Source organism: Ursus arctos, unplaced genomic scaffold, assembly GCF_023065955.2.
Source record: "Ursus arctos isolate Adak ecotype North America unplaced genomic scaffold, UrsArc2.0 scaffold_10, whole genome shotgun sequence".
NCBI lineage: Eukaryota > Metazoa > Chordata > Mammalia > Carnivora > Ursidae > Ursus > Ursus arctos.
This window is the reverse complement of record NW_026622764.1, coordinates 49,495,543-49,521,224: the sequence shown is the minus strand read 5'-3', so window position 1 is coordinate 49,521,224 and position 25,682 is coordinate 49,495,543. Positions and strand designations below refer to the sequence as shown.

Genomic DNA, 25,682 nt, shown 5'->3' with positions numbered 1-25,682 from the left:
AACTAAAATGTCAAAAATATGAAATACCTGCTCATTTTCCTGATCTAATATTTCAGTTTCTAAAGACAGTCCTTGTTCCTAAGAGACTTTATGTCATTATAAATAAATAAGCCATTCCTCTCAGCCAGATCTGCCAAGCAGCACTGTTAGTCCTATGACTATGAGAGTAACTTACTGGTAATTGGACTACATCACCAGCCTGATCTGTACTACAAAGGTAGATATCACTCTGCTTCTTCATGCCCAGTGACCACGTACTGAACAGATTGAAAAGGGTGTGAAGACCTGCTTCTCAGAATGTCAAAGTCCTTTCCCACAAGTCAGATTTATCTTCGACCTCATTTTCCCCCTTAATCCTAATGCTCTTTTCCATGGGGTGACTCCTAACACAGGGCAACCACCTGTTAATCACATGCCAGCACAAACTATAAATTAAAGATTTCCTGTGAGCTACCATCTTGAAGTTTATAATGCTTGCTCTCAGGTAAATTCCATTATATGTCCCGTTTTACTTTTTTGTTTGTGTTTTTATGTGGGAACTTTGGAGTACATTTGCAGCACTGGGAAGAAAAATAAAAGTTAAGAACAGTGGAGGAATTCTGTATAAATAACAACCAAAAACAATTACTTCAATGACTCGATTAAAAAGAACGCAAGTGTACAACTGAGATCTTTGACATTGTAAGTGATTTTTCATGTTTATTTCAAAGTAGCTTAGGAAGTTAGTCTTATGAGTAGGCCTTATTGGCAGAGCAAAGCAAATAAAAAATAGCAAGTAATAAAAGGATTGTTATGGCCTCTTAGAATTAAACTACCCTTTCAGTACATTTGCACATTGTGGATAAAGTTCTGTAAAGCAATTGAGAGCTTCTGTTAAAAGTATCGAATAACATTGCTCAAATTGAGTATAAAATACTTTGTAGTCCCTTCAGCATCAAGATGCCTCATACTCTGGTTGTCTCTTGAGTTAGTTTTTATGATACAAGCACCTGGTATATGAAGGGATTTCACACCATGCCCAAGATGCGGGCCACCCACCAGCTACACGGCATGACAACTCTGCAGGCCGAACGGCAACCTTGATAATTGTAAGGCCATGGGTAGTAGCCCCCCAGGGGTTCACAGATCTTCTGGCAATGAGTGTAGCTCCGTCTGCATTCTATACAGCAGATTCCTTCGTGATCCAGTCTAGGGTCAAATGTCATGCCTTCCCCTTCCTGCTGCTGGGAAATAAAAGGTAATTATTTGTGTTTTCTTCATAATGGGAATTCTGTAGCATGCACATTATTTTAAAATAAGATCCTGAATGTTGCACTGGTACAAGAAATCAGCATAATTTTCTGTTAAGAAGTTTTCAGTCTTATTATAACCTTATAATTCAGAATTCATTCTAAAACATCAAGGAACCTCCATCTGTCACTGGCAGGACTGTTGGTTTTTTTGTTTTTAATATTACGGAGTTTCTCCATGCCTTTAATGAGCCATGACTCCCACTCAGTAGTGACTGTTTTAAGTTAGGCAAACAAAAAGGAAGTATTCAGAAGTAGCATTTCTGCCACTGCTAACTAAAGTCAGTGGAACACTGGTGCCATTTTGTACGAATGGCCTCCAGGGCTCTTGGAGCACCTTTTGAAACTCACTGACCTAGGCTAACAGATTGCTATTACAATTGCACTGGCTGAGGACACTGACATCATTTAGATTCTGCCTTCATTTCAACCTTAAGGGGTCTATAATACTCAGGAAAAGGCACCATGTAATGTCTAAAAATTCAAGACCTTAAACTTGATCTTCTAGTTTCTATGTGCCATTATTATTATATAAGCAAAATCATGGATGGAGTAAAAATCACCTACACAATCCCCATTTTCACTGCTGGAGGTATCACAGAACTGGAAGGAAGTTGCCCTCTGCCAAATCTATGTATCTGTTTTTCCTTTTCGTAGGTCCCTAGGGGTTTAGATTCTGCATTCTCGTGAATATGTTACTGAGTTACATTGCCAAGAAGCCTTTAATGTGTACTCTTCATTCACTTGAAGTCTCTTTCCTTGAGGGACTTGAACCTGGGGAGATGCAGCACCAGACGTAGGTTAGGCTTGAGCAAAGTGAACCTCGCAACCCTATCACCTTTTCTGGTATACAAACAAGTCTTAAGTTTTTTGGGGGAGAGGGCCTTTTTATTATTAGGAATATCAACATACTGGAAGTGGAGAAAATTGTGTACTGAACATCATCTAGTTTCGACAGTTGCTTACCTTTTGTCAAATTTGCTTGACATTTTCTTTTCTGAAGTATTTTAAATTTTGAAGTGACTTTAAAGACATTGAAGGTATTGCAACATTTCACCCAAAAAGACATTAGAGTGCACCTCTAAAGCAGTATTTTGCCTACACAGCTATGGTGCCATCATCATACCTAACGAAACTGACCATTCCTTAACACCATCTGATAGAGCTTATGTTCACATTTTATCGTCAAAATATTTGCCTTACTCTCTTAAACCATTTTTTTCTTATTCTTCAGACTCTTTCCGTTTTTTTCCCCCTTATCTCTTGAACTAAGTTAATCTGGGACAGCAAAAAGAAAACCACTTCATTGATTGATTGTAGCTGACTGACTCTTCCAGGGCAGGGGGAGTCAGAAGCCTGTCCGTTGAGGCATTTCCTCATCTGAGGGTTCAGCAAAGGTTGGTTGGGATTTGAAAGTTGGGAGGAAATCTCAGGTTGTTGCCCCAGGATATTTCCTTAAAGGAACATGTGAAGGACTGAGATCATGGGGAGATGCTTCTTCTTAAAGCTGAGCATGAAATAAAGGAAAAACTGATAGAATTGGAGTTTTTCAAGGAAAATGGATCATTCAAGTCTGGAAGCAAGGCAGACAAAGTTACATCCTGCCCCTCTGTGAAGGGCCTGATGCCCCCTCCCTTGAACCAGATTAGCTAGCCCAGCTACCTGGGGGAGTAAACTATATTAAATTTTCTGTTTGCCTATTCAGATTTCTTTTCTTTTCTTTTCTTTCTTTCTTTCTTTCTTTCTTTCTTTCTTTCTTTCTTTCTCTCTCTCTCTCTCTCTCTCTCTCTTTCTTTCTTTCTTTCTTTCTTTCTTTCTTTCTTTCTTTCTTTCCTTTTACTATTTGAGCTTTAGGGAATGAAGTACTGTGGCGTTCTGAATTGTCCAATAAGCCTCGGGTCATTTAAAAAATACTTTTTGCTCTAATCTTTCTAAAATATGTTAGTCTAAATGATAAACTAGAAAATAAATTTGCAACACATGAAACAGTATAGGACTGAAAAGGCTACACAGGAAACAATATGTAAATGAATTGGTCTGTCTATGAAAAGATGCTCAACCTTACACATAATTAGAGACGGGCAAGATGAAACAATGAGAAAAAACACATCCGAGAGACTGGTAAAGATTTTTTTAAAGTTTGATAATAAATGAGTCCCTTTCATTACCATTGAAGACATGTAGCTGGTGTAATTCCTTGGGAGACAGTTTGGCATCTTCCATTAAATAATGTAAAATTCCATCTCCTTTGACCCAGTAGACCCATACATCTGTATTTATGCTGAAAAACATTCCCACACGTGTACAAGAGGTATAATAAGACTACTAGTTAACACTGAGCAAGGTAATGCCTACCATGTGCCAATCATTGTGCTAAGAGCTTTGCCTGCATTATCTTATTTACTCCTTCCCGTGACTGTGGGGCATGTACAATGTTGTATACTACTAACAGTATTTTATAAGAGCAAAAGATAGGGCAATAATCTACATGTCAAAGTAGAACTAGTTAAATTTCTGTACATCTGCCCGCACAGTGGAATATGATGTGGCCATTAAAATGAATGAGGTAGATGTTTGTAGAAATACAGAACAATCTTCAAAATACTGTAACTGGAAAGAAAGTAAGGTATAGAAGTGTTATATGCTCTTTTGTGTTAAAAATGTGTGTGTTTGCGTGGTACACTTTCTTGAAAAGTGGGCAAATAGCTATTGTTAATATATTGCCCTGGGGAAAGTGTCAGAGGCGGACAGGAAACACATTTCATTGTAGATATACCCTTTTCTACTTTAAAAAAACATAGGCATGTACTATTTTTTCATTTAAAACACTAGTTACAAAAATTTAATTACTATTCTTTTGCTCCCTTCACTTATAGTAATGGTCAATAATATTTTTTGAAGATTTGAAAAGTTTTTAGCACATTAGTGCCATCCTTATAAACACTAGTTCCCAGCATTTCAGTCTGAAGTGTTTTATCTCCCGCCTGGACGGAGAGCCCCTGAGGGCAGAATTTAACTCCTGTCTGTGTGCACAGGGCCTGGAAAAGAGCAGGTTCTCAGCAAATGTCTGTTGAATGGATGAATCAAGTGGATATAAAGGGGGAAAGAGAATACTTTCATTCTGTGTGTTGGCCCCAGGGCACATTCTTGGAAACATTTTTTGAATAATCAAATTCCTGATATGAATGTGTCTTTACGGATTTGCCTGTGACTCAATAAAGGGAGAGCACAGAAAACAACTTTGAATAAGGGTTACGACCAAACTGGATTTCACACCAGAGACCACGCTTAAGTGTCTTACCCTCATTTTATAAACTTCGTGACACAAATTCAGGTGTATTTTTTTAAATAATTGAGTAAAAATCTACGTTGAATATTAAGTGCTCATTTGAAACCTCAAGTAGAAATAACCACCACTTCAATGTTATGTTCAAGGGATTCATCTGAGCAGTCATGAAAACATCAGTACGTACATGGTAAGGGTTGTCTGGATTGAAGGGTTCTGAATCCTCTTGAACACTGGGTCTGGTTTCATTATTTGGTCCTCCAGGGCCTGGGTTGCTCCGTGGTCCACTGTGTGGTCTTCTTGTGGTAGTTGTAGCAATTTTTCTTACCAATTCTCTTCTTTCTCTCTGGATTTCTTTAAAAAAAAAAATTGCTTTAAGTTCATTTATTTGGATAACCAAGGAAGTAAATAATTGATGTTTATCAGGGTAAAAGCATAAAAGGGCATCAAAACAGATTCTTGTCTAATTATTGAAATTTGTGTTGAGGACTTTTTAAATAATAAAGCATGTTTCAGAGTCTTAGGTTAGTAGTTTAACATACAGATAACCATGATTTGGTTTCATAGTCCTGAGGCAGATATCGTGAGACAGCCGACAAAAATCCATTCTCAGTTCTTTGTTTCCTTACCTGCCTCTACAATAGGAGCTGAGGGAGTAAAATACCACTTGTTTCCCTAGCCTCCCTTCCAATTAAGAGAGACCAGATGGAACATTTCTGGCCAGTGAGATGTAAGCAAAATATATTGGTGCAGTTTCTGGGAAAGCTTTTGCTTTCTTGGTAAAAGAGGGCCGAAACAGCTTTCTCTGTCTTGTCTTCTTTTCTTGAACATAGATGTATCTGGGTTATGAGAGCCAATCTGTGACCAGAAGGGATAGGCCCAAAGATGATAAACCAATATGGCGTAGGCAGCGAAACAGTCAGCTAGGAAAAGTGCCCTGATGTTGCTGAGTAGCTGCTAATGCCAGAAACCGACCTCCAGCCTTCATGACTATTTGAAAAGAACCAAACTATTTATTGAAACCACTGTTGATCAGGTATTCTGTTAGTTGCAGGCCTGAGCATTCTTGTTTTATAGTAGGCTCCACACCCAACATGGGGCTTGAACTCACAACCCTGAGATCAAGAGTCACATGCTTTACTAGCTGAGCCAATGAGGCACCCCAGCCCTGTGCATTCTTAATGGATTGACAGTATGAAGCTTTATAATTTTCAGGAGATTGGTTATCTTGGTTGATTCTTTTAAAAATCCTATGGGCAGGATAGAAGAAGCAACGTTTATGAGGGCATCAAGGCTCAGAAAGACCAAGAGACTTGGCCAAGATCGCAGAATGGGTGGCAGAGACAGGAGCCAAACATGAATCTCTCTGGCTCCTAGCCCAGTGTTCTAGTTCACCACACTACCACAGGGGGCCTGCAGCATGACCCGAGGCTGCCAAATAACGCACATGGAAAGTACCACACAGCTTTGGCTTTGGTGTCTGAGTCTCACTTTCTTTATCTGCAAAATGGGGATAACGTATCCAATTCACAGAGTAGTGATAGAGGATAGAGCTGTGTCCAAGGGTTTTAGCACAGCATTTGGCATATAATAAGCACTCAAATGTTAGGTGGTGATGATTCTATCATGCTGTGTTATTTCTGAGAACTTAGATGGGCTTTACAGCCACGGGGGGCTTCCACAGGTAGCTTCTAAGTTTCTGAGTTCGTGGTTGGAGAGGATCAGGGAGCCCGATTCAGATCTCAACACCACTTCTTTTAACTAATGGAATGTCCTCAGGCGAGTTATTAAATCTCTGTGAACCTTGGTTTCTTCATCTGTAAAATGGGAACATTTGTAGTTCCCTGGACAGTTGCTGGTAAAGAGTGACCAAGGACAACACCTAAAGCTCTAGCACAGTGGCTGGCAGCTGGCACACAGCCAGGGCTCAGCGGCTGCCAGCTCTCACCCTGCCCTCTGACCTTGTGCAGTCTCCACTGTCTGATAATACAGCTGCGTGATGCTGGGGACCTGCCAGCTTAAGGATCCAAGGGCAGAGGCTGCCGGACCCTGGAGTTGGGGAGCTTTTATTAGAATCAGGTGTTCGGGACCAGGCATCCTCAGAGGGGGTTTTATTTTCTTGATTTATCATTAAATGTGACTGTGTTTATGAGAGACTGGGAAAAAAAAATCCTTCATCTTTAATATGTGTAATATTCCACCCTATGGCTACCCCAGCAATTATTTAACCCTTTCCAACTCTGGGGGCATTTAGGTGGTTTCCACTTTTCTGGTGTCGTACGTAACATGTAATTCTGGGGTGGGAATATGTAATGATTGAATACTTAAGATGTGGTCATGCTGCGGGCGGTGCGGGGCCAAGCTACATCTCGGAAGTAGGGAGCGCACTCTTTGCCAGGGGGTGAAGGTACTCATCCTATCAGTCAGACCAGCGACACCTTCACGTCCCCACCCCCACCTTCTTTGCCCTGCTCTGTTATTTTTCCATAGCACCTTGGATCCCTACCATATGGTTTTCTTATTTTAATTTAGTGTTTGTTTGCTCTTTCCCCTTGCTTCAGCGTAGACTCCCTGTGGGCAGGGATTCTTGTCTGTTCTGCACCGTGCATCCCAACTACCCAGAGCAAGTCAATGGCATGTAATAAGCCTTCAAAAAAGTATGTGCTGAATAAACGAATGAATGAACTGGGTAGAGGCTTGTCCTCAAACAAAGTGATTAGAGAGAGCTCTACGTAGTAGCAGAGTCAGAGGCTTTTTTTGTCCTTGAGTGGACAAGGTGACAAGTACTGGAGAAGTAGTTCCTGGGAGGTGGAAAGCAAGAAGGCCCGTTCCATGTGGAGGCAGGTGAGGAGTCAAAAGCCAGCACTTGGCAAAAGGCCACAGAATTGTGAGTTGCAAGCACCCACTGGAGCAAGAGCAGGGACGGCAAAAGTGAAAGTCCCACTTGGCAGCCCTCTCCAGCCCCTCCAGTGGTGACAGACACTGCTCATGCTACTCCTTACTAAGCCTGCATGTGGCCTCAGGATCCTTCTCGAGTCACTCTTCCAGGAAGCCACAGCTAGTGGCTTATAAATTGGATCCTATTTGCTTTGCCTGGGCCAGAAAGTAACCATCTTATCCAAGCTTTGGGACATAATGAGACTTGTGACCTGTAGGAATAAATTAGCAGTGGCACAATCAGAAGCCTGGACTTTCTAAGCCTGGTGAGATTTTTTTTAATCTGTGGTAAAATATAACATTTACCATTGTAACCATTTTTAATTGTACAGCCGAGGGTGTTACGTGCGTTCACATTGCCGTGCAACCATCTATCTGCATAACTACTTTCATCCTGTAAAACTGTAACTGCACCCTTTTCATAGTCACTGCCGGTTGCCCCTCCTAAGCTCGGTGGTTTTAATGCCTGTATTTTATTTCCATGCTGCTCTCTCTGTGCCCGATAAAATCTTTCAGAAGACAGAGTATATCTCAGCTGAGCTGGGAGAGAGGCCTTTCTTTTACACTTGAGCCACAGCTACAAAGTAGGCCTTTGGGGGGGCCAGTGGGAAGACTGGTGGTGAGGAGTGAAAGGACCCCTGGGGACAGAGAAACTCGGGAAAGAGTTGGCCCTCAGGGCCCACCTGCCCTTCACCACCCACGGATAGATAGCTCAAAGGTGTGTTCCAAGCTAGCTCTGAACCCCAGGGGCCCTTCATTTCTTTTGAACGGACTTGGAAGCCGATGCTCAAGCCTTGAACTTGAAGAATCTCAACCTATACCCATAGCAGCTTTTGGCCGTCCCATAATTCTAGGTTTGAACATAATAAAGATTCAGCAGTATGACAGCTTCTTAGTCCCTTGATTCTCTGCCGTAGGAATAAAAAAATGTAAAATGGGAAAGTGCAAACAACTTAGATTAAGGGGCAGAGCAGAAAGAAGGGGGGAGTGTCATAAATAAAAATGGCAGATAATGCAGTGGTATTCTGTCTGCCTGATCCACTTCCTGTTAACCCTGCTGCTCAGTCCCTTCCCTAAAACATTCATGGCTGTCACCTTCCTTCTCTTTGATCTCTCTTGCCAATTACTGAGACACTGTGGCACGCATCCTGATGCATCTTCCTTGTTACAGGCTCAGGCCTGTGGAAGGGCTCACAGGAAACTCACACAAACAGGGAGAATTCCCAGCAGCATTAAGAGAATTTAAAATGTTACCTTTTGGATACGTTGGCTTAAGCCAGAAAATAGGAAGGTCGCCACAGAGTTCTAAGACCTTAGAACTCAAGAAGCTGTTGTCCTTCACAGGCTGGTCTACAGCCACCCAGATAAGAGAATTTTCTTCGTATTTAACTGGCATGATCTTGCCTTCCTGCAAGTAAGTAAAAATGAAATGCATTGAGCAAAGAGGACAATGAAACATGCTGTGTATTAAGAGTCACGTGCTGGTGGATTATTTCACCTAATAAAACCTTAATGAGAACTGTGTGGGGTATATAGGGCATGTGTGGGGTTGTGGGTATGTGTGATGTGTGTGTGGGGTGTGGTGTGGGGATTTGTGGTGTGTATGGGGGGTATGTAGGGTGTGTGGGGTGGGGGTGTGTATGTGTAGGGGCATATGTGTGCGGTTGTGGGTGCGTATGTGGTGTGTGTGTATGGTGTGGGGATGCAGCATGTGTGTGGTGTGAGTGTGGGGATTTGGGGTGTGTGGTGGAGGGTGTGGTGTACTTGGGATATGTAGGGTGTGTGGGGTGGGGGTGTTATGTGTAGGGGGTATGTGTGGGGTTATGGGGTGTGTATGTGGTGTGGGGGTGTGTGTGGGGTGGATGTGGGCTGTGTATGTGTAGGGGGTATGTTTGGGGTTGTGGGGGTGTGGAGATTTGGGGTGTGGTGTGGGGGGTGTGGTGTATGTGGAGGGGTATGTAGGGGGTGTGGGGTGTATAAGTGTAGGGGAGTATGTGTGGGGTTGTGGGATGTGTATGTGGTGTGTGTGTGGTGTGTAGTGGGGGGGCGGAGGTGTGGTGTGGTGTGTGTCTTGTCTTTGTAACTCTCTTCACAATGTTGTCTTTGCCCCTCTTGTCCCCCTGCCTTTGGATAACTGAAATGTGTGAATATTGAGTGTCCTGAGTGGAAGTGAAAATTACTTGATACCAACTTTGAGACTTAGGTTAATCTGATGTTTTTGATCAAAGATTTTTTGAGGAAAAGCAATTGAACGGACTCTGAAATCCTATAAAGGACAGAGGAGCCCTTCATTTGAAGTGAAAATCCTTTGGGGTTTTGTTCTGCAGCTTCTGAACAACAATGGGAAAAGCAAGTGATTGGTTCTTTAATGTCTTCAGTTCAAAGTATGATTTAACATAAACCGTTTCTACATTTCCCAGCTCTAACAAAACACATTTCCAATGTTCCTCTCATCAGGCACACCACTGAGATTTCAGAGCTAAACCCTGGATTTTCTTCTACAGCGAGATGCCGAGAACCGTCTGATAACCCAGGAGACAAATTTATTTTGCCAGGTTGTTCCTTTCATATATTTATTAGTTTGCAATAGGTTGGAGAAATTAAAATGTTTTCTCCATATTTTTAGCTAAAAGCAGCACTTCATTTATACTTTGTCCCCCAGGCTTATGGCTGCATTAAGACAACTTAAAGTTATTGGAGGAAGCTAACACTCAGGTAGTCCAGTTATTTACCTTAAATTAAATGGCTCCATCCAGGAAATGAATGCTCTTTGGGTATAGCAGCTTTTTAAAGTTATACAAAACTGATGAAAAATTTATAAGAGCAAGTGGTGCATAAATCCAGCCCATCATAACCTAAAGTGTGCAGGGAAAGAGCGGGGTGGTAGCGGTAATGCACACCTATGCATCTTACACGCTAGCAGTGTGCAATCTACTTGCAGCGTAGTCTCAGCTGCCCACCCTGCCTCGCCTCTCCCTGACCCTGCCACGCAGTCCTGCTTTTGTGTGAGGCAGCAGTGCCCCCGCCCCCAGGAGAGACGCTGGCTGCTCGTTTTCTCAGACTGTCCAGCAGCTGGGGGTGCCCGCGTGACCGGTTCTAGACTCTGCAGTTCACACTGGAGTATACTGGAGGGCTGAGAAGGCTTCTACTCTTCCTGATGAAAGGGAAGACATGGTTGGCACTGCTCAACCTCTTCCTGACTTCCTTCCTTGAATGCATGGTTGATGGTTGGAGCTGGGAAGGCAAGGCCAAAAACATCAGCAATGCTGCCCGCCCCCCGCCCCGCAACGCTGGCAGCCAACGCCGGCAGCCCCCTCCAAACATTGCCTACTATGGAGAAAAACAAATCCTTTTGTATTTAAGTCACTCTGAGTGTAGTTTTCTGCTACCGACAGCTGGACACATTCCTAATTCACACAAACATGTTGCCTGAATTTGGCTTTGCCCACCAGAGAATCCACCAAGCACAATAGAAAGAACTAAAGCACAGGAAAAATAATTCGCCTCTACGATCTAAGAAAAGAATCAGATGCAGACAAAGCTTGAAAATGCTAAACTGTTCATCACCGTGAATTATTTCTGTATTCAAATAATCATTTTGAATTGTTATTTGAAATAGTGGAAAAACTGAAGATGGCTGAAGTATTCAAGAACAAAAGACTTTCAAATTATAACCATCCGAGGACATAATATATCCATTATAATGTGCATTGTAGAAGAACTAAAGTTAAGTGAAGATAATAAGAATGTAGAGCTATATAGCTTCAAGTCTGAAAAGAATAGCACACCCGCACATGAAAATAATTCACCAAGACATTAACGTTAGTATTAACCTAAACATCTGTGGATTAAGCAATTGTGGGTGATTTTCTTCTCTATTCTTCTATGTATGTCCCAAATTTTCTACAATGACCAAGTATGTTTTTAAAAATCAGGGGTGAAAAAAACCCCACTTGTTCTTCAAAAGCCTCAGGAATGTCCTGCAAACTTATGATTAGATCTCAGTCAGCTGGCTGGAGAGCTGGCTCTTTCGGAAGGCAGGAGAGGAAAACGACTTCTATGTCCATTTACGGAGAACATGTAAAGGATTCTGCATTACAGAAATGGAGTGATAGGACCGCAACAAAATGGTAATGCAGTAAGAAAAGCACAAGGCTCGGAACAAAGGAGGGCTGGGTGTCATTTTTATAATCTGCACTGTAACGGCCAGCTTTAAAAACTCATAGGTTTGTTGTAGCTTTTGTTTTGTGTTGTTTTATTTTGAGACAGCTGCTGCTGCTGCTATGACAGCAAACAGTTAGGCAGTTTCCAGGCACCTTTGCTTACCCTTATTTTTCTTCCTTTGCCTTAAGGGAGCTGAGGCTTGCTTTACCTTCCTCTCAGGGATACAGGAAGGACCAGAGCTGATCATAATGGAATTGGTAATTTATAGCAGCAGCGTGTAGTCATTATCCAGTGGGTTCTAGGGCCATGGGGACAGGATGCAGACCCTTAGTTTGTAGATGACAAAACCGAGGCTCAAAGAATTGAAGCCACATCCATAGCAAGTGTCAGGGCTGGGATTTGAACCCACATTTTTCTAACTTCAAAGCCTATTTTCTCCCCACTATACCCTGCCACAACTCAAATGGAGGACGGTAATGCATGTGACCGCTTCATAAGACCCAAAGCATCAAATAAATGGGAGGTATTAGATTGTCTTTAGAATTCCGTGCAATTCTTAAAGTAAATCTTTATAAAATCGAGCTCAAAGGCAAATTGTTAATAATAAATGAAAGAATTATGCTTAAAAAACCTCACGAATCTGACACATAGGAAAGGAATGAATACACGTTAAGGAGCTTCGTTGGGCTGAACTCGAGCCAAGGGGAAGAAACTGTAGGGGGAGCCAGCTCAACTCAGAGTAGGGCACAATGGTTTGAACTCCACCCTCCGCCCCACACCCGAAAGTTGTCTGGTGCCCAGGGAAGGGAGCCCTGTCTCTGCTTGATCAGCCAATTGAGATTTTCAGGAGGAATTCCCACACTGAGTGGAACTGAGGCTAGAAAGCTCCTGAAGCCCCTTTAATGAAGATTCTGTCATGAGAAGCGCTTTATATTGTTTTCATCACTAATCAGACAGTTCCCTCCCTAATATTAGGCAAACAAGGGCCATGTGAAGACCAAGCCCTTTTATGCATTTTACCAAAACCTTTAAGTACACTACGTCATATAAGTATGAACTCTGGGGATCAACAAGTAGGACTAAAATAGTTTCAATTTCTTCAGCAGAGAAGGAATAGAACTTCTGGTCACGAAGCTATCCAGGAACGAGAGACAGAAAGGGCCATGTGGTCAAACGATGTCTGCCAGACCCTCTTGCTGTCAAGCATGCCGAGGTACCCACCAGTTCGGAGGAGATGCTCTGTTTGGTCACAGTGCCCACCTCAGGAACGCGAGCCTTCACCTGTGCTTTGATGTAGCACTTTTCTCCTCCAGCAAAACGGATTCCAGTGATGCCCTAGGAAAGATAAGTTTATCCATCTATCCATTCGTTCAGTTATTCAGTGTATTGAGTGTCTACTGCAAACCGGGCACTGTTCCAGGCACCAAGTATAGGGATGAACAGAATAGACGGAATGACTGCACTCATGGAGCTGACCTTATAGCGTTATTTACAAAAAAAAAAAAAGGTCAAGTCAGGTGGTGGTGCGTGCCATGGAGAAAAATAAAGCAGAGTGTGAGGCAGGAACACAGAGGATAGTACCTTTGACGGTGTGGTCGGGAAGACCCCTGCCAGGGGCATGTGAGCTGAGACAGAGTCTGTTAGTTGCTCCATCAGCCCTGCCATGCTCAGATGAAATGCTGCCTTGTCCGCGCAGCTTTCTCCACCACTCCAGGCGGAGCAGGTCCCCCTCCTCTAACATCTGCAAGCCCCCCAGCCTTCATTCCCTCATCTAGCACTTAGTTCTCCGTGCCCGAGTGACCGCTCCTTGTCAAGGTTCTGTCCCCACTCAGTTATAAGACTTTTGACATAAGTATCTGAACCTTTTTCTTTTTTGTGATCCCACAAAGGTTCTCGAAAGATGTGGGCTACATTCATTAATTCCATGAATGCAGATTTTTCCTAAGTCACTGAGCCAGGCAAATAGTAAAGCTTCCTACAACACCGGGAGCTGACCTTTGTTCCTAGACCTTACCAGAGGGCCTGGATGCTTTGTTCTTGTCCCTTGTGAGACACAAACAGTGTCTCCTCCCTGTCAGCCTAGGGACCAGCCTCAAGGGCAACATCAGCCGCAGGGCTCCAGGCTTGGCCGACGGCGCAGTCCCGATGCCACAGCGGGTGCATGAGGACTGGCAGTGCGTTCTGTCCCAAGAGTGTGTACTTCCACTCTGGTGGAAAGCTGGTGGATTTCATGATGACTGAGTGGCTAAAAGCAGTGGCAAAGGCCTTCAAATCTTATGCCATAACAGCAGACACCCACAGAAATCCAAACATCTCAATTTGCTAATCTTCCGTTCAGTTGAGACAAATGTCAGGAAGATCTGGACTTGCTCCAGCGTCAATGCTGCAGAGTGGGGGGAGGAAGAGCATTCAGAAATCTCAGGGTCCTGGCTCAGGACTCAGCCCTCTTCCGTGAAGAACAGAGGACATTCATGGCAAGTTCCACCATATGTAATCTGAGAGCCAGCAGCCCTACAATGGCTGAGGGGTGACGTGCCGGAGCTCAGAGAAGGAAAGGCTCGTTCTGCCTAAAGCTCCTCGTGCTCTGCGTTGCAGCCTAATGGGCCATGTTCACATATGTGACACGTGTGTCCTAGCATCATGTCTCACCCAGAGAGGGGTAGCAATATCCTTGCCCTCTCCAGGAGGAGGGACTCCCTGAACCAGATTTTAAAACCACTGAATTTAAAACCATCAATGCCTGGGACTCTCCACAGAGATTCCCATTTCATTGGCCTGGGGCAGTGCCCAGACAGCGGCGTGCTTCAAAGCTCCCCACGCGGTTATAAGGTATAGCCAGGGTGAAGGACCACCAGTTGAGGGAGAAAAGAACTTATGCAGGGCAACAAAGTTTTTAAATGACTGAAATAGCCGCTACAGACTGAATGTTTTTGTCCCCTCACCCAAATTCCTGTGTTGAAACCTAACCCCCAATGTGATGGTATTTGAGGGAGGGGCTTTGGGAGGTGATTGGGTCATAACGGCAGAGCCCTGGCGAGTGGGATTAGTACCCTCCTAAAAGGGACCCCACAGAGCTCCCTCACGCCTCCCGCCACATGAGGACACAGGTGGGCCAACTATGAACCAGAAAGCAAGCCTTCAAGAGACACTCATCCGCTGATGCCTTCATCTCGGACTGCCAGGTCTCGGAACAGTGAGAGATGTCTGGGGTTCAGAAATCACCCAGGCTCTGGGAATTCATTCCAGCAGCTTGAATGGGCTAAGACACAGCCTTTGAATCCAAGTTTCTTCTGTACCAGTGGCTCACAAATTTTCCCTTGCATCAGAATCCCCTGGAGGACTTGATAAATAAAAGTGTTGGGCCCGACCCCCAGAGTTTCTGATGCGGGAGGTCTGAATGCGGGCGACCCTTTGCATTTCCAACAAGCTCTTAGGTGCTGCTGCCTCTGGTGGCCCAGGGAACACATTTGAGAACCATTGGTCCCTGCTCTCTCCTGAAGGCCTGCTGCTCTTATTCTGCATGTAAATCCAGGGCTCATGGCTTGAGAAACAGAAGGCAGTGGGGGGAGATGACTGCCGCCTCCATGCAATATATTCTCTTCCCTTGCGACCCTCATATCCTCTGAATGTGAGTTGCAAGGGAGGAAACACCATATCACCATTACTATATCCCCAAAGGACAGAGCCGATTTTATCGAAGGATTCACAGCCCCGAGTGTGAATCTAGTATTGAGTTAGTTCTGACGGTCTACATGCTGCAAAGAGAACTGAAACCCCACAGGGATGGGTCCTGTGGGAAGAAATTCGCACATATTATGGCTACAAATCCATATCAAGCAGCCAGATATATTAAGAGATTAAACAGAGGAATGGGAAAGCACAGGAAAGCCAACCAAACCTCCTGTTTCTGCAAACAAACAAGGCCCTAGAAGCTGGCGATAATGAAGAAATTTGCTACCAAAGATAATGAATGCCGAGTCCAATGCTCTAGCATTTTTTTTTTTTTTTTTTAAATAAGAGTCAGGCGATCTCATTTTAGCCGTGTGTTTTTTCTGTCTAGAGGATCTCATGGGTTTCTGTGGCTTAGACCAGGATTCCAAAAAGGGGTCCTTCCCCCAAGAGGGCACTTTAGAAATCTTCCAGGGAGTTTTTGGTTGTCACAAAGACTGGGGCTCCCCTGACCTTCCGTGGGCAGGGTCCGGGGGGCTGGATCCCACAGAGCCGGGGGAAGTAGGAAGAGCTGAGTGCCCTGGGGGCCTGGTGGAAAACCTGGTTGCGAGTATCTGTGCCTAGAATCTAACACTCTTGGACTTATCAGCACAGCGTGACCTCCGCTACAGTCTCCACGCACGATGGCATTGTAAGGAATGCAATTCCTGAGAAAATGGAGGGAAAACGGTAGTTTGTTCACCGTTTGAGAAGAAGAGCCTGGTATTTAATTTGCCAACACACGCTTAAATCAGGCTGCATTTTCGGCTGTGGCACCTGCAGTGACGCGCCTATCGGAGCAAGCGCACGACGTCACGACGTTTCTGAGTACATCAGGCTGAGCGTGCGCACACCGAAGTCCAAGTTATAGTATAAATTACTTCTGTCTTATTTTTCTTTGATGTCATAGTTGGGTCCATATTGATTTTTGTAAACTTTGTTTTGAGTATAGCTGACACACAGTGTTCCCTTAGTTTCGGGTGTACAAGACAGTGATTCAACAAATCTGTACGTTACGCTGTGCTCACCACGAGGGTAGCTACCATCCGGCCCCATACAACCTGTTACATATACAATATATTCCTTGTGCTGTGACTTTCACCTTCCTGACTTATTCATTCCATACCTGGAGGCCTGTATCTCCCTCTCTCCTTCATCCATTTTGCCCATCCCCTCATCCCTCTCCCCTTTGGCAACCATCAGTTTGTTCTTTGTATTTGTAGGTCTGATGCTGATTTTTGGGTTTTTTGGGTTTGTTTATTCATTCGTTTTTTAGATTCTACATGTAAGTGAAATCATACAGTATTTGTCTTTCTCTTATTTCACTTAGCATAATGCCATCTAGGTCCATCTATGTTGCTGCAAATAGCAAGATCTCATCTTTTTTATGGCTGAGTAATATTCCACTATATATCTATATTTACACACACACACACATATATATATATATTTATATATACCACGTCTTCTTTATTCATCAGTCGATGGACACTTGGGTTGCTTCCAAATCTTAGCTATTGTAAATAATGCTGAAATAAACATAGGGGTGTATATATCTTTTCGAATTAATGTTTCCATATTCTTTGGGTAACCTAGTACTGGAATATTGCACCATATGGTATTTCTATTTTTAATTTTTTGAGGAAGGGTCATATTGATTTTTGAAATCACTAACCTATCTACCAGGTAGATTATGCTGTTCTTTTATTTTTCCTCCAGCTTTTTAAATTAAAAATTTCAAATATACACAAAGTTAAAAGAACTGGGTAGTGAACACGTGCATATACCCACCATATAATTTCTAACTGGGGTTTAAGTTACAGAAATGAGTCATTAGCCCAGAAAGGGTTGGCTTAAACCAACAGCATTGATGCTTCTGAGGGTAAAACTTTCTAGAATGTAGCTCATACACTCTGAACAAACCCCTTTTTGTATTCCTTGGGGCACTGACAAAGACACTCCCTGACCCACCTCTAGTCAGGCTGCTCTGAGTCCTCCTTTTGACTAGGCCCCAACCATACGCTCTGCCTTGGCCAGTTTATTCCAGTTTTAGCAGGAATCCTGCTGAGTTGGCCTTCGTCTGATCACCGTTGATATCTGACCACCCTGGCTTGCCTGTAGCAAAAATCCTGTTGGTTCTCGTTTAGTAAAAAAAACTACTCTATGTCTTAGTAATTTTCTCTCCACCAATACCCCCACCCTACTCCTTGGCTATAAATCCTCACCTTTCCTTATGGTATTCAGAGTTGAACCCAATCTCTCTGTAAAACCCCACTGTACTAGATTCCTTTGACTATGGTCTGCTTTCCCTTTCATAACAAGTGGCCTGAATAATTTTTTCTTTCACGGCATAGAGCCCAGAGCCCTGTGTTCAGTGCTATTCCCTCTCAGGAGGGTTTTGTTTTTTGTTTTTTGTTTTTTCTTTCCCACTGGCTCTACTAAAATCTTGGTGGGGTCCTAGGTTAGCCGGGGAAACTGTTCACTGTTCACAGTTAGGAGCCTTCCCTAATCTGGCCCCGCCCCTCTTTCCCCTTTGCCCACCTTCCACCACCTGACGCTACTTAGAACTCAAGGGTGGGCCTGGGTATTTGTGTTCAGGATTCCTCCCTGGGTCTGGAAAGCCCTGCCCCTACTTCTCTGCTGGTTGAAATCCTAATCATTCTTCAAGACCTGACTCAACTGTCATCCCCTCTGTAAAACCTGCTCCAGCCCCCTAATTGCCAGCAGCTGCCCCCACCCCGTGTGTTCTACAGAACTCTGTTCATAGCTCTGTCACAGCATGTTTCCCAAGCGGACCTGAAGTCACTTCTGCGTGGCATGTCTGCCTCCCGGCCTAGACTGTAAGGTCCTTGAGGGAGGGCCCAAGTGTCAGTCGTCTTTGCATCCCCCGTGCTCAGCACTGTCCCTTGCACACAGTAGGCCTTGATAAACACCTCTTGAATTTGACGGATGGTTTAAAATATAGGAGAAAGTTAATAGTGCGGGTACCGAAGTGACTGATTCATGTGTTTTCAAAAGTCCAGGCTTGTTTAAACCCCTAACAGGTTCTATCCATCAAAAAAATGTCCTACTCACCAGTTCTGACTTAGAGAAATGTGGAAGCTATCAAAGAGAATTGATCAGTTTATAAAATATTTGTGGTCCTGTTGGCCTATGAGAACAAAACACAATCAATACCATTATTAGAACCGAAGGATTATAAAACAGAAATATAGGTTTGGGATTAAAATATTTTAAAACTGTATTCCTGATTCATGCACATTTGAGAGAGATGGATCTTTTCTTATTCATCTGTGTAGCTCCCTTTGCATATCTTGATCTTGTGACACATCATAGGTATTCAGTTCTGTTCTGGATTGAATGATGTGTGTGGGGGAGCCACATTTTGTCATCTTTCATTGAGCAGTACAAAGAAAAAATGCTTTTACCTTGTCCTGGGTCTAGCAGTAAAAGCCTTTAATAGGTCCAGAGAAATTATCTTTGTGCACTGACCAGAACCATTTGCAAAGCTCTGACTAAACGGTCCGGTCCAGGGCTGCACAGCCTGCCCCTCCTCCTCCCTCCCACCCCCAGGCAGAGCCCACTCTGAACACAGCCAGTCCTTGTCATCAGCAAGAAATACCGAACATCACCCATCCCGGGGGGGGGGGGGGGGTGTCTCGAGGGTTAGCATCTGTTTGGTATTCAACAGGACTTGTGAAATGCGTTTTGGCATCAGCAAGGGGGAGTTCTTTCATTCAAATGAAAAGCATCTCTAGTTTTTCTCATCAATTGGAGCAAGGCGGGTCGATGAGATGTTTGTAGGCCAATAAACTATCAAAAGAGACATTATTTTCAAGTGCCTTTTTTCATTATCAAGTCTCACCTACTCCATCTACAGATTTAACAGGAAAACACAAACAGTGATGCCTTTTCCTCGTCTTTGAACATGAAGAGAATAAGATATTTACATGGGCCAGCAGGAGAGGGCCCCAAGTGCCACTGTGTTGCAGACGTGCGCCCAAGCACTGTCGCAGAGCGTGAGGTCAATTGCCTATAAATTGAACTTTTGAAAACAAACATGTTTGCTCCTTTCAAAGGAGACTCGGATGTTTTATCTGTAATTGGCCATGGTCAGAAAACATAGGACTATGATAGGGGAATTTCCATTCCAATTTTCTGGATTAAATGGGAAATCCGAAGAATGGAGAAAAGTATGTAAGTAGATCCCACCTGTTGTTGATGAGATTGTTAGGTCATTACAATTTCCCTCCTCTCTGCAGGTTCACATTTTAGACCTTGGAACATTCTGAGTTGCTTTAAGCATTTTACTCACTGTGTTACAGAAAGCTGCTTGGAAAGAAATAGCTCTTTCGAGTCCTTCTGCCAAGACTTTATATAGTTCCAAGTACCTGTTCTTTTCAGTGCCAAGGTGTTGTTTTTTCATTTTGAAAATATAAAGGACAAAGAGTGGTCCTTTCTCAGACAGAATGTGCTGCATAACGTATGTGAATTAGTATGGCACCATGACCGCCATAAAGAACAGTTACCATCTGGTTGTGTGTGAGAGATGTTGCTTCTCCCTGGATTAGGAAAGCCTTCCAGGCTTGCCTGGTTAAACTCTCTAAATGCATGAAATATACTTACATTCTGGAAATCATTAACTTCAATTGCTTCTTCAGCTCCACTTCCCATTTTAAAGGTCTCCAGGTTGTTCCCGGTATCTATTTCCATTGACCCATCTTGTAATTTCCCATTGATACTCATAGTATAATGGACATTGTAAATCTGGAAGTGAACACAGGAGTCAGTGATGCTTTCCTTTTAGAGCAATTCAGGGCTTATCTTTAGACCTGCGGTACCTGAGGTAGCTTTCACATCTGTTAGAGATACACGGCATCATTGTTAATAGTAATATATTTATATATGAGGACTTCATCCATACACCAATCACTTAATACAATGATTTCTTTAAAAATACCTTAAGAGTAAAAGCTTTGGTAGTCTCCGATACTTATTCAAATAGCTCAGTGGTTTGAATCCTGGCTGTGCATAGAAGTACCGGAGTAGAAGCTCCTGCTACTGTGCATGCGTGTCCCGCCTGGCTGACTCAAATCAGACCCTGTGGGGATGGGGCTTGGACGGGGATCTTTATTTTCCTAGGTCAATTCTACTTTGCAGTCGGAGTTGAGAGCCATCAATGGATAAATGGTTAACTGGGTTGTTAACTAAACAAGTCTGCGGTGGCACCTCCATTTGAAAGGTTTTTAAAAAATCCTCTGGTTAAGATTCGGCTCGGGGTATGGTATCCAGTGAGGACCCTCAGGCTGGGATATGCCTGATACCGAGCAGCACGCAGAGAGCAAGGTCAATGTGCACATCTGTTTCAGCGCCAAGTGGGAGTTAGTCATTTTAATGACTATGGGACAGGCATATGGTGTTGTAGAGCATCTTGTTATGAGACGTGCGGGGGAAGAAGGGAGGGAGACTTGGCATCAGAGAAGAGCACCGGATCACGAATCAAAGACGAGTGGCCACACCCCTTAGCCCTGGGTCTTGGGAGTTGCCTTGGGTGTAAAATGAAGAAGCTTGGCTTCATAGATGGTTTTCATTTATGGCCTTCGAGCTCTGAGGTTTCACAGAGGTGGCCCAGAGGTGAGGGTGGCAGAGCAGGTGGGACTGTGACGGTCGTCTTTTCTCTCCTGTCCACCTACAGTTCAGCCAGAGCAGCTCTGCCTCTTATCTGTGTTACGTGTTGGATTTCCAAGTAAAATCTTTAGAAAAATAACTCCTTGAAATACTTGTTTTCCAGTTTACCACTAAATTAGATGATCCAAAGGGCTCTCTTAGTTTAGACATCTTGTTAGTACACTGACTTACAAAATAAAGTGAACACCGCTCCTGCTCAGTGTGTGCTGCCCTACTAGAACTTTCTCTGTGTTGGGGGGTAGTAGGTGGGTCTTCTCTTCCCTTGCCTTCCCTCTTTCTTTTTCTGACTTAGAAGCATATGCATGTGTGTGTATCTCTATATATCTTATATAAAATCTCTAAAGAGGAAGGACTGAGAACTGATGAGAGACACTTGCTACTTAGTGTCAGGTCAGTAGGTCAGAACTGCAAATAGCTCAGGTTCAATTCAAGTCCGATTTTCTCCCTCATTATGAAGAAAGACGGCTACAAGACAGACACTGGAAGAAGTATCTGTTATTACCAGATCATTACTTGTAGAAAACTCATTATCACGAGACCCACGGAGCACAGTTTTATTTTATCAGCAGAGATGTAGAAATGGCTTTGTGAGCCAGTCCCCTTCCGGGCAACAGCCTTCATTCAGTGGCACAGAAAATGCTGGCACCGTCTCTCGGTGCCCTTCCTTCCCTCCTGCGCTTGGGTCCCTGCGGTACGCTGTCCCCCACGCTTGCCCCCACTTCTAGCGGCCCTGATTTAGCCGAACTGGAGCCGAGCCGAGCCCGCCGGCCTGTTTTCACTTTGCAGCTCAGGTGGTCCTCATGATCAGCCCAGTTTGGGAAACCTGTTTTCTTTGGCCGAGCCCGTGCTTTCCGCAGGTGAGGCTTAGAAAGCGGGCTCTGTTCGGTCCCTGGGCTCTCTGAGCGGCCACTGTTCCCGTGGGCTCAGTAGGACCGTGGAAAGGAGCACGGCAGACAGCATTTGTGTGAGTCCCTGCTGGCACCCGCGTCCTTCGCTCATGCAGTAAGAGGCTGTGTGTGTGTGAGTGTGTGTGTGTGTGTGTGAGAGAGAGAGAGAGAAAGCGTGGCACATGGCTTTTACTAGTAAACAAGGCAAAATTTCAGAAACAGTTTCTAAATTCTTAGCGGGTCTTAAGGAGACAAGGTCATAACACTAGAAGAGTGGTTCGTGGTCCTCGTTCTGCTTTCCTCCACCACCGCCCCCGCCACCTTTGCACCCACAGAAGCTCCCTGACCAGGCACGGGAGTGGTGTCATTTGTAATGTGGCTGTAGCCCATCCCGTCGAAGGAGCGCACGGGGCTCGGGGCGGCCGTGAGAGGTCTGTGCCCTCCTGAAGCGAACGGTGGGAGACTCACAGGGCAGAGCTCTGCCCCAGGACTGGGCCCTGGGCTCGGGAGGCTGGGCTGGGGGAGCTGTAATCTCCTGTCTGCGGAGCCAGTGGGGCTGTTGGCACCTCGGGCGATTCTCTAAATACAATGAAGTTTATTATTTGCCAAAATTCCTCTCAGTACGGTGCCTTTTACAGCCAGGATTATTTGCTAATGAGTTTCTAATGAAGCCTGGGTTCTATAAGATTGATGACATAATGTTTGGGACACTCTAGAAAAATCAGTCTGAGAATAAAGGCCTCAAGCACCGATCTCATCCCCTCCTCCCACCGGGCAGGGTTGCCCGCTCTCTCTTATTGGTGGGACTTTCCCCATATTTCAATGCCTGTTCCATTTACAGTCACGTGGATGAGACATGGCCTCAATATTTGAGCCCAGGCCCTCCCTCATCGCCCAATTATGAGCACGCTGATGCTTCCTAGTCCCCCAGCTGACTTGAGTAAACCTGTCCTGGGGGGATGTCCCCATATGAAAGGGACAGGAGGGGAATGACAGCTGGTTCTCCTCTATAAACTAATGTAGAGGAGGAGAACTTGGATCCTTCCCGAAGAGTGGGGAGTCCTTTTGGTGGGGGATGTCTTTTTGTTTGACAGAGCCTTACCTTTTTGGATTTACGTTTTGTTTGGGCTATTTATACTTCAGGGGAAGCACACCTGTGCGTGTGCTCTGCAGAGATGGTGCCAAACGGACCCTATTTAGTATTTTGTGATTTGTTTTTCAGACTTAAGTAATCTAGAGCAGCACCAAGTATTTTGGGAGTTAAAAAAAAATACCATGATTTTCGTCCTTCTTCTGCTTGTACAGGAAATAGAAATAACTTTGTTGGCAATAAAACGTGATTCACTATTCCTCTGTAGTCTAAGAATTTAATACCGCTCTCTTGAACCAGACTCTTGTGGTGAAGGACAAGATGAAAAGAGGGAGCCCCACTTAGGACGATCATTCAGTCTCTCCTTTTAGAAGCTTGTCAGTTAGTTGTGTTTGCCTTGAATAATTAAATGCCAAATGATATTCATTTTAATACATATCATGTCTAAAATCTCTACCCTCCCCCCAAAAGAGCAAAGCTATTTTTATCTCCAAATGACCTATACCACTGAGGTTTTGTCATCTAAAAGATAGCATTTACATTCGAATACCATACAATTTCCCAAGGGATGCCGATCTCAACCCCTCTATTAATGGAGATGTAGATCTTGAAATTGTTCTCCTGTTCAGATTTGCTGCTTTCAGACACGAGCATCTGGCCTAACTTCTATATTTAAAATACAAATACATTAAGGCACTTTTCAAATATACACAAAATACTGTGCAATTCTGATCTTACAAATCGATGCTTGTAAATTTGATATAGTCTCTAAAACAGACTCAGTGCTAAATGGCATGATTATCTACAGTAGGCATTTGAGTTAAAAATACAAATTATGCAGTGACTGCAGAAGATGTGATGTGTAAAATGGTTGAATTGCTTTCAGCACCATTTTCTCTAAGTACTGGAATTCGTTCATGCTTTGAATTTCATGGTGGGAGAGAGGGGGGGACAAACAGTCACAGATCCTCTGAGGGTAGTGATTAAGAAAAAGCCCTTTGTGCGCAAGCTGGAGATGGAATTCTTTTCCATTAGTCGAAATAAGCTTATACCAGGCCTGGCAATGGTCATCAAGATAAAATGCCCCCTTTACATAGGTGAACAAAATTCAGAGTACTTAGAGACATCCTGGAATCCTGCCCAGTCAAGTCAGAAGAGCTTTTCATACTCTTTGAGAGCTGGTGGAGCTTTAGAATAAATAGTTACATACAAAGAAATTAGGACAGCAGTTAGTGAAACATTTACCATTAAATCACACGTGACTAGGCCAGAATTGATTTTTAAAGAGATTTGCCACCTTTAACGAAGTTAGCCCATTTCTTTTCCTCAGGGCAAGACAGAAGGGAGCATTCATGGACAGGTCACACGCAATAAAAATAACAAAAACCTCCTGAAAGTTCAAATTCATCCCCAATACTGGGTCTGAATATTCCCTAGGACTATCTTTGTCCTAGGTTCTTAAATTCGCAGGCTTTCTCGGCTGAGAAAGGCTTTAGAGATGATTTAGCTCCATTTCTTCCCCAAGGCTGAGGCCAGACAGGTGAGGTGCCTCACCCAGTCTCACAACTGCTGGCTGCAAGCGCCAGGCTGAGATCCGCAGAAAAGGGCATTACTGGAACTGTCCACTGCGTTCTCCCGCTACCCTACGTTTTAATATCCTCCCTTAAAACTCTGACTTGCTTTTCTACAAAGTTGCCAAGAGCAGAAAGCAGCGTGGTGGTGTTGGATGGAAGAAGGGAGAAGGTGCCCCAGGGGACCTAGTGGAAAGCGTCGCCGGCGCGAGAGGGCCCGCGGGCCACTGCGAGCCGACCCTGCGGCCCAGCGCTCTGGCTCCACCTAGAGGGGGACATGTGGGTGACAGTGAGGACCCCGCCGCCCCGCGCGCCTCTCAGCCCCGCGCACCTCCCCGCCCTGCGCACCCAGACTCGGGTCTGCGCCCCGCGCGCCGCCCTCCGGACTTACGTGATTGTCGCTCCCCTTCCAGAAGTAGAAGGCCCCGATGGCCCCGAAGAGCAGCAGCACCGCCCCCGAAATGAGGACCACAGCTCCGACCTTGAGCAGCCGCGCGGGGCTGGAGGGCTTCACGGTCACCGTGGCGTAGGCCTGCGGGCCGGGGGCGGGGAGGGCCGGGGAGGGGGGACCGGTCACGTCTGCGCCGCACGCAGCCCGGCACCCCCGGTGGGGGTGGGAAACGGCGCGTCCCCTTTCGCTGCGCTCCCTCCCGGAGGTCCCTTTACTCAGGCGTGGATGTGTGATAAGCAAACTTTTGGCGGAGCAGGACCTCGGCCCCGCGGCTGTGTCCGCCGCCACAGGACGCCCCCTCCTGAGTCCCGTCCCGCCCTCCCCTGCACGCCCGTCTGGGGTCCCGAGCCCCCTGCACACGCGCAGGTTTGGGCACCTGCCTGCCACATTCGGTGGCGCAGATCACTGACTCCCGGCAGTGGATTCAGACACCCGCGCAAAGGCCGGGTCCTGCGTGTCGACTGACCCGGCCGCGGCACGGGGGATCCCCGAGCCCTACTCACCGGGGGACTGCAAAACTCGACGTCGTCAGGCCCCACCAAGGCGATGGGAACTTTGTCGGAGTTTTCTGTCATGGCCGTGGCCGGGGGAGCGAGACACTGGGAGGCTCC

General features: G+C 44.9%; 1 protein-coding gene and 1 long non-coding RNA gene across 2 annotated transcripts; one reads left to right on the top strand and one right to left on the bottom strand.

Moving 5' to 3' along the window:
• Positions 1-691: 691 nt before the first annotated feature.
• On the bottom strand, positions 692-25,646 carry CNMD (chondromodulin). The gene is made up of 7 exons (XM_057308265.1): positions 25,575-25,646; positions 25,012-25,152; positions 20,011-20,151; positions 12,898-13,011; positions 8,767-8,920; positions 4,763-4,929; positions 692-1,220 (listed from the first exon to the last, which is right to left on the bottom strand). Exons 1-7 carry the CDS (start codon positions 25,644-25,646, stop codon positions 1,008-1,010), a joined length of 1,002 nt encoding a protein of 333 aa, XP_057164248.1. The 3' UTR covers positions 692-1,007.
• Positions 9,538-19,206, top strand: LOC113251385 (uncharacterized). Its single transcript, XR_008957954.1, has 2 exons — positions 9,538-10,067; positions 11,865-19,206. It is a non-coding gene; the product is annotated as an uncharacterized LOC113251385 (long non-coding RNA).
• Positions 25,647-25,682: the final 36 nt, after the last annotated feature.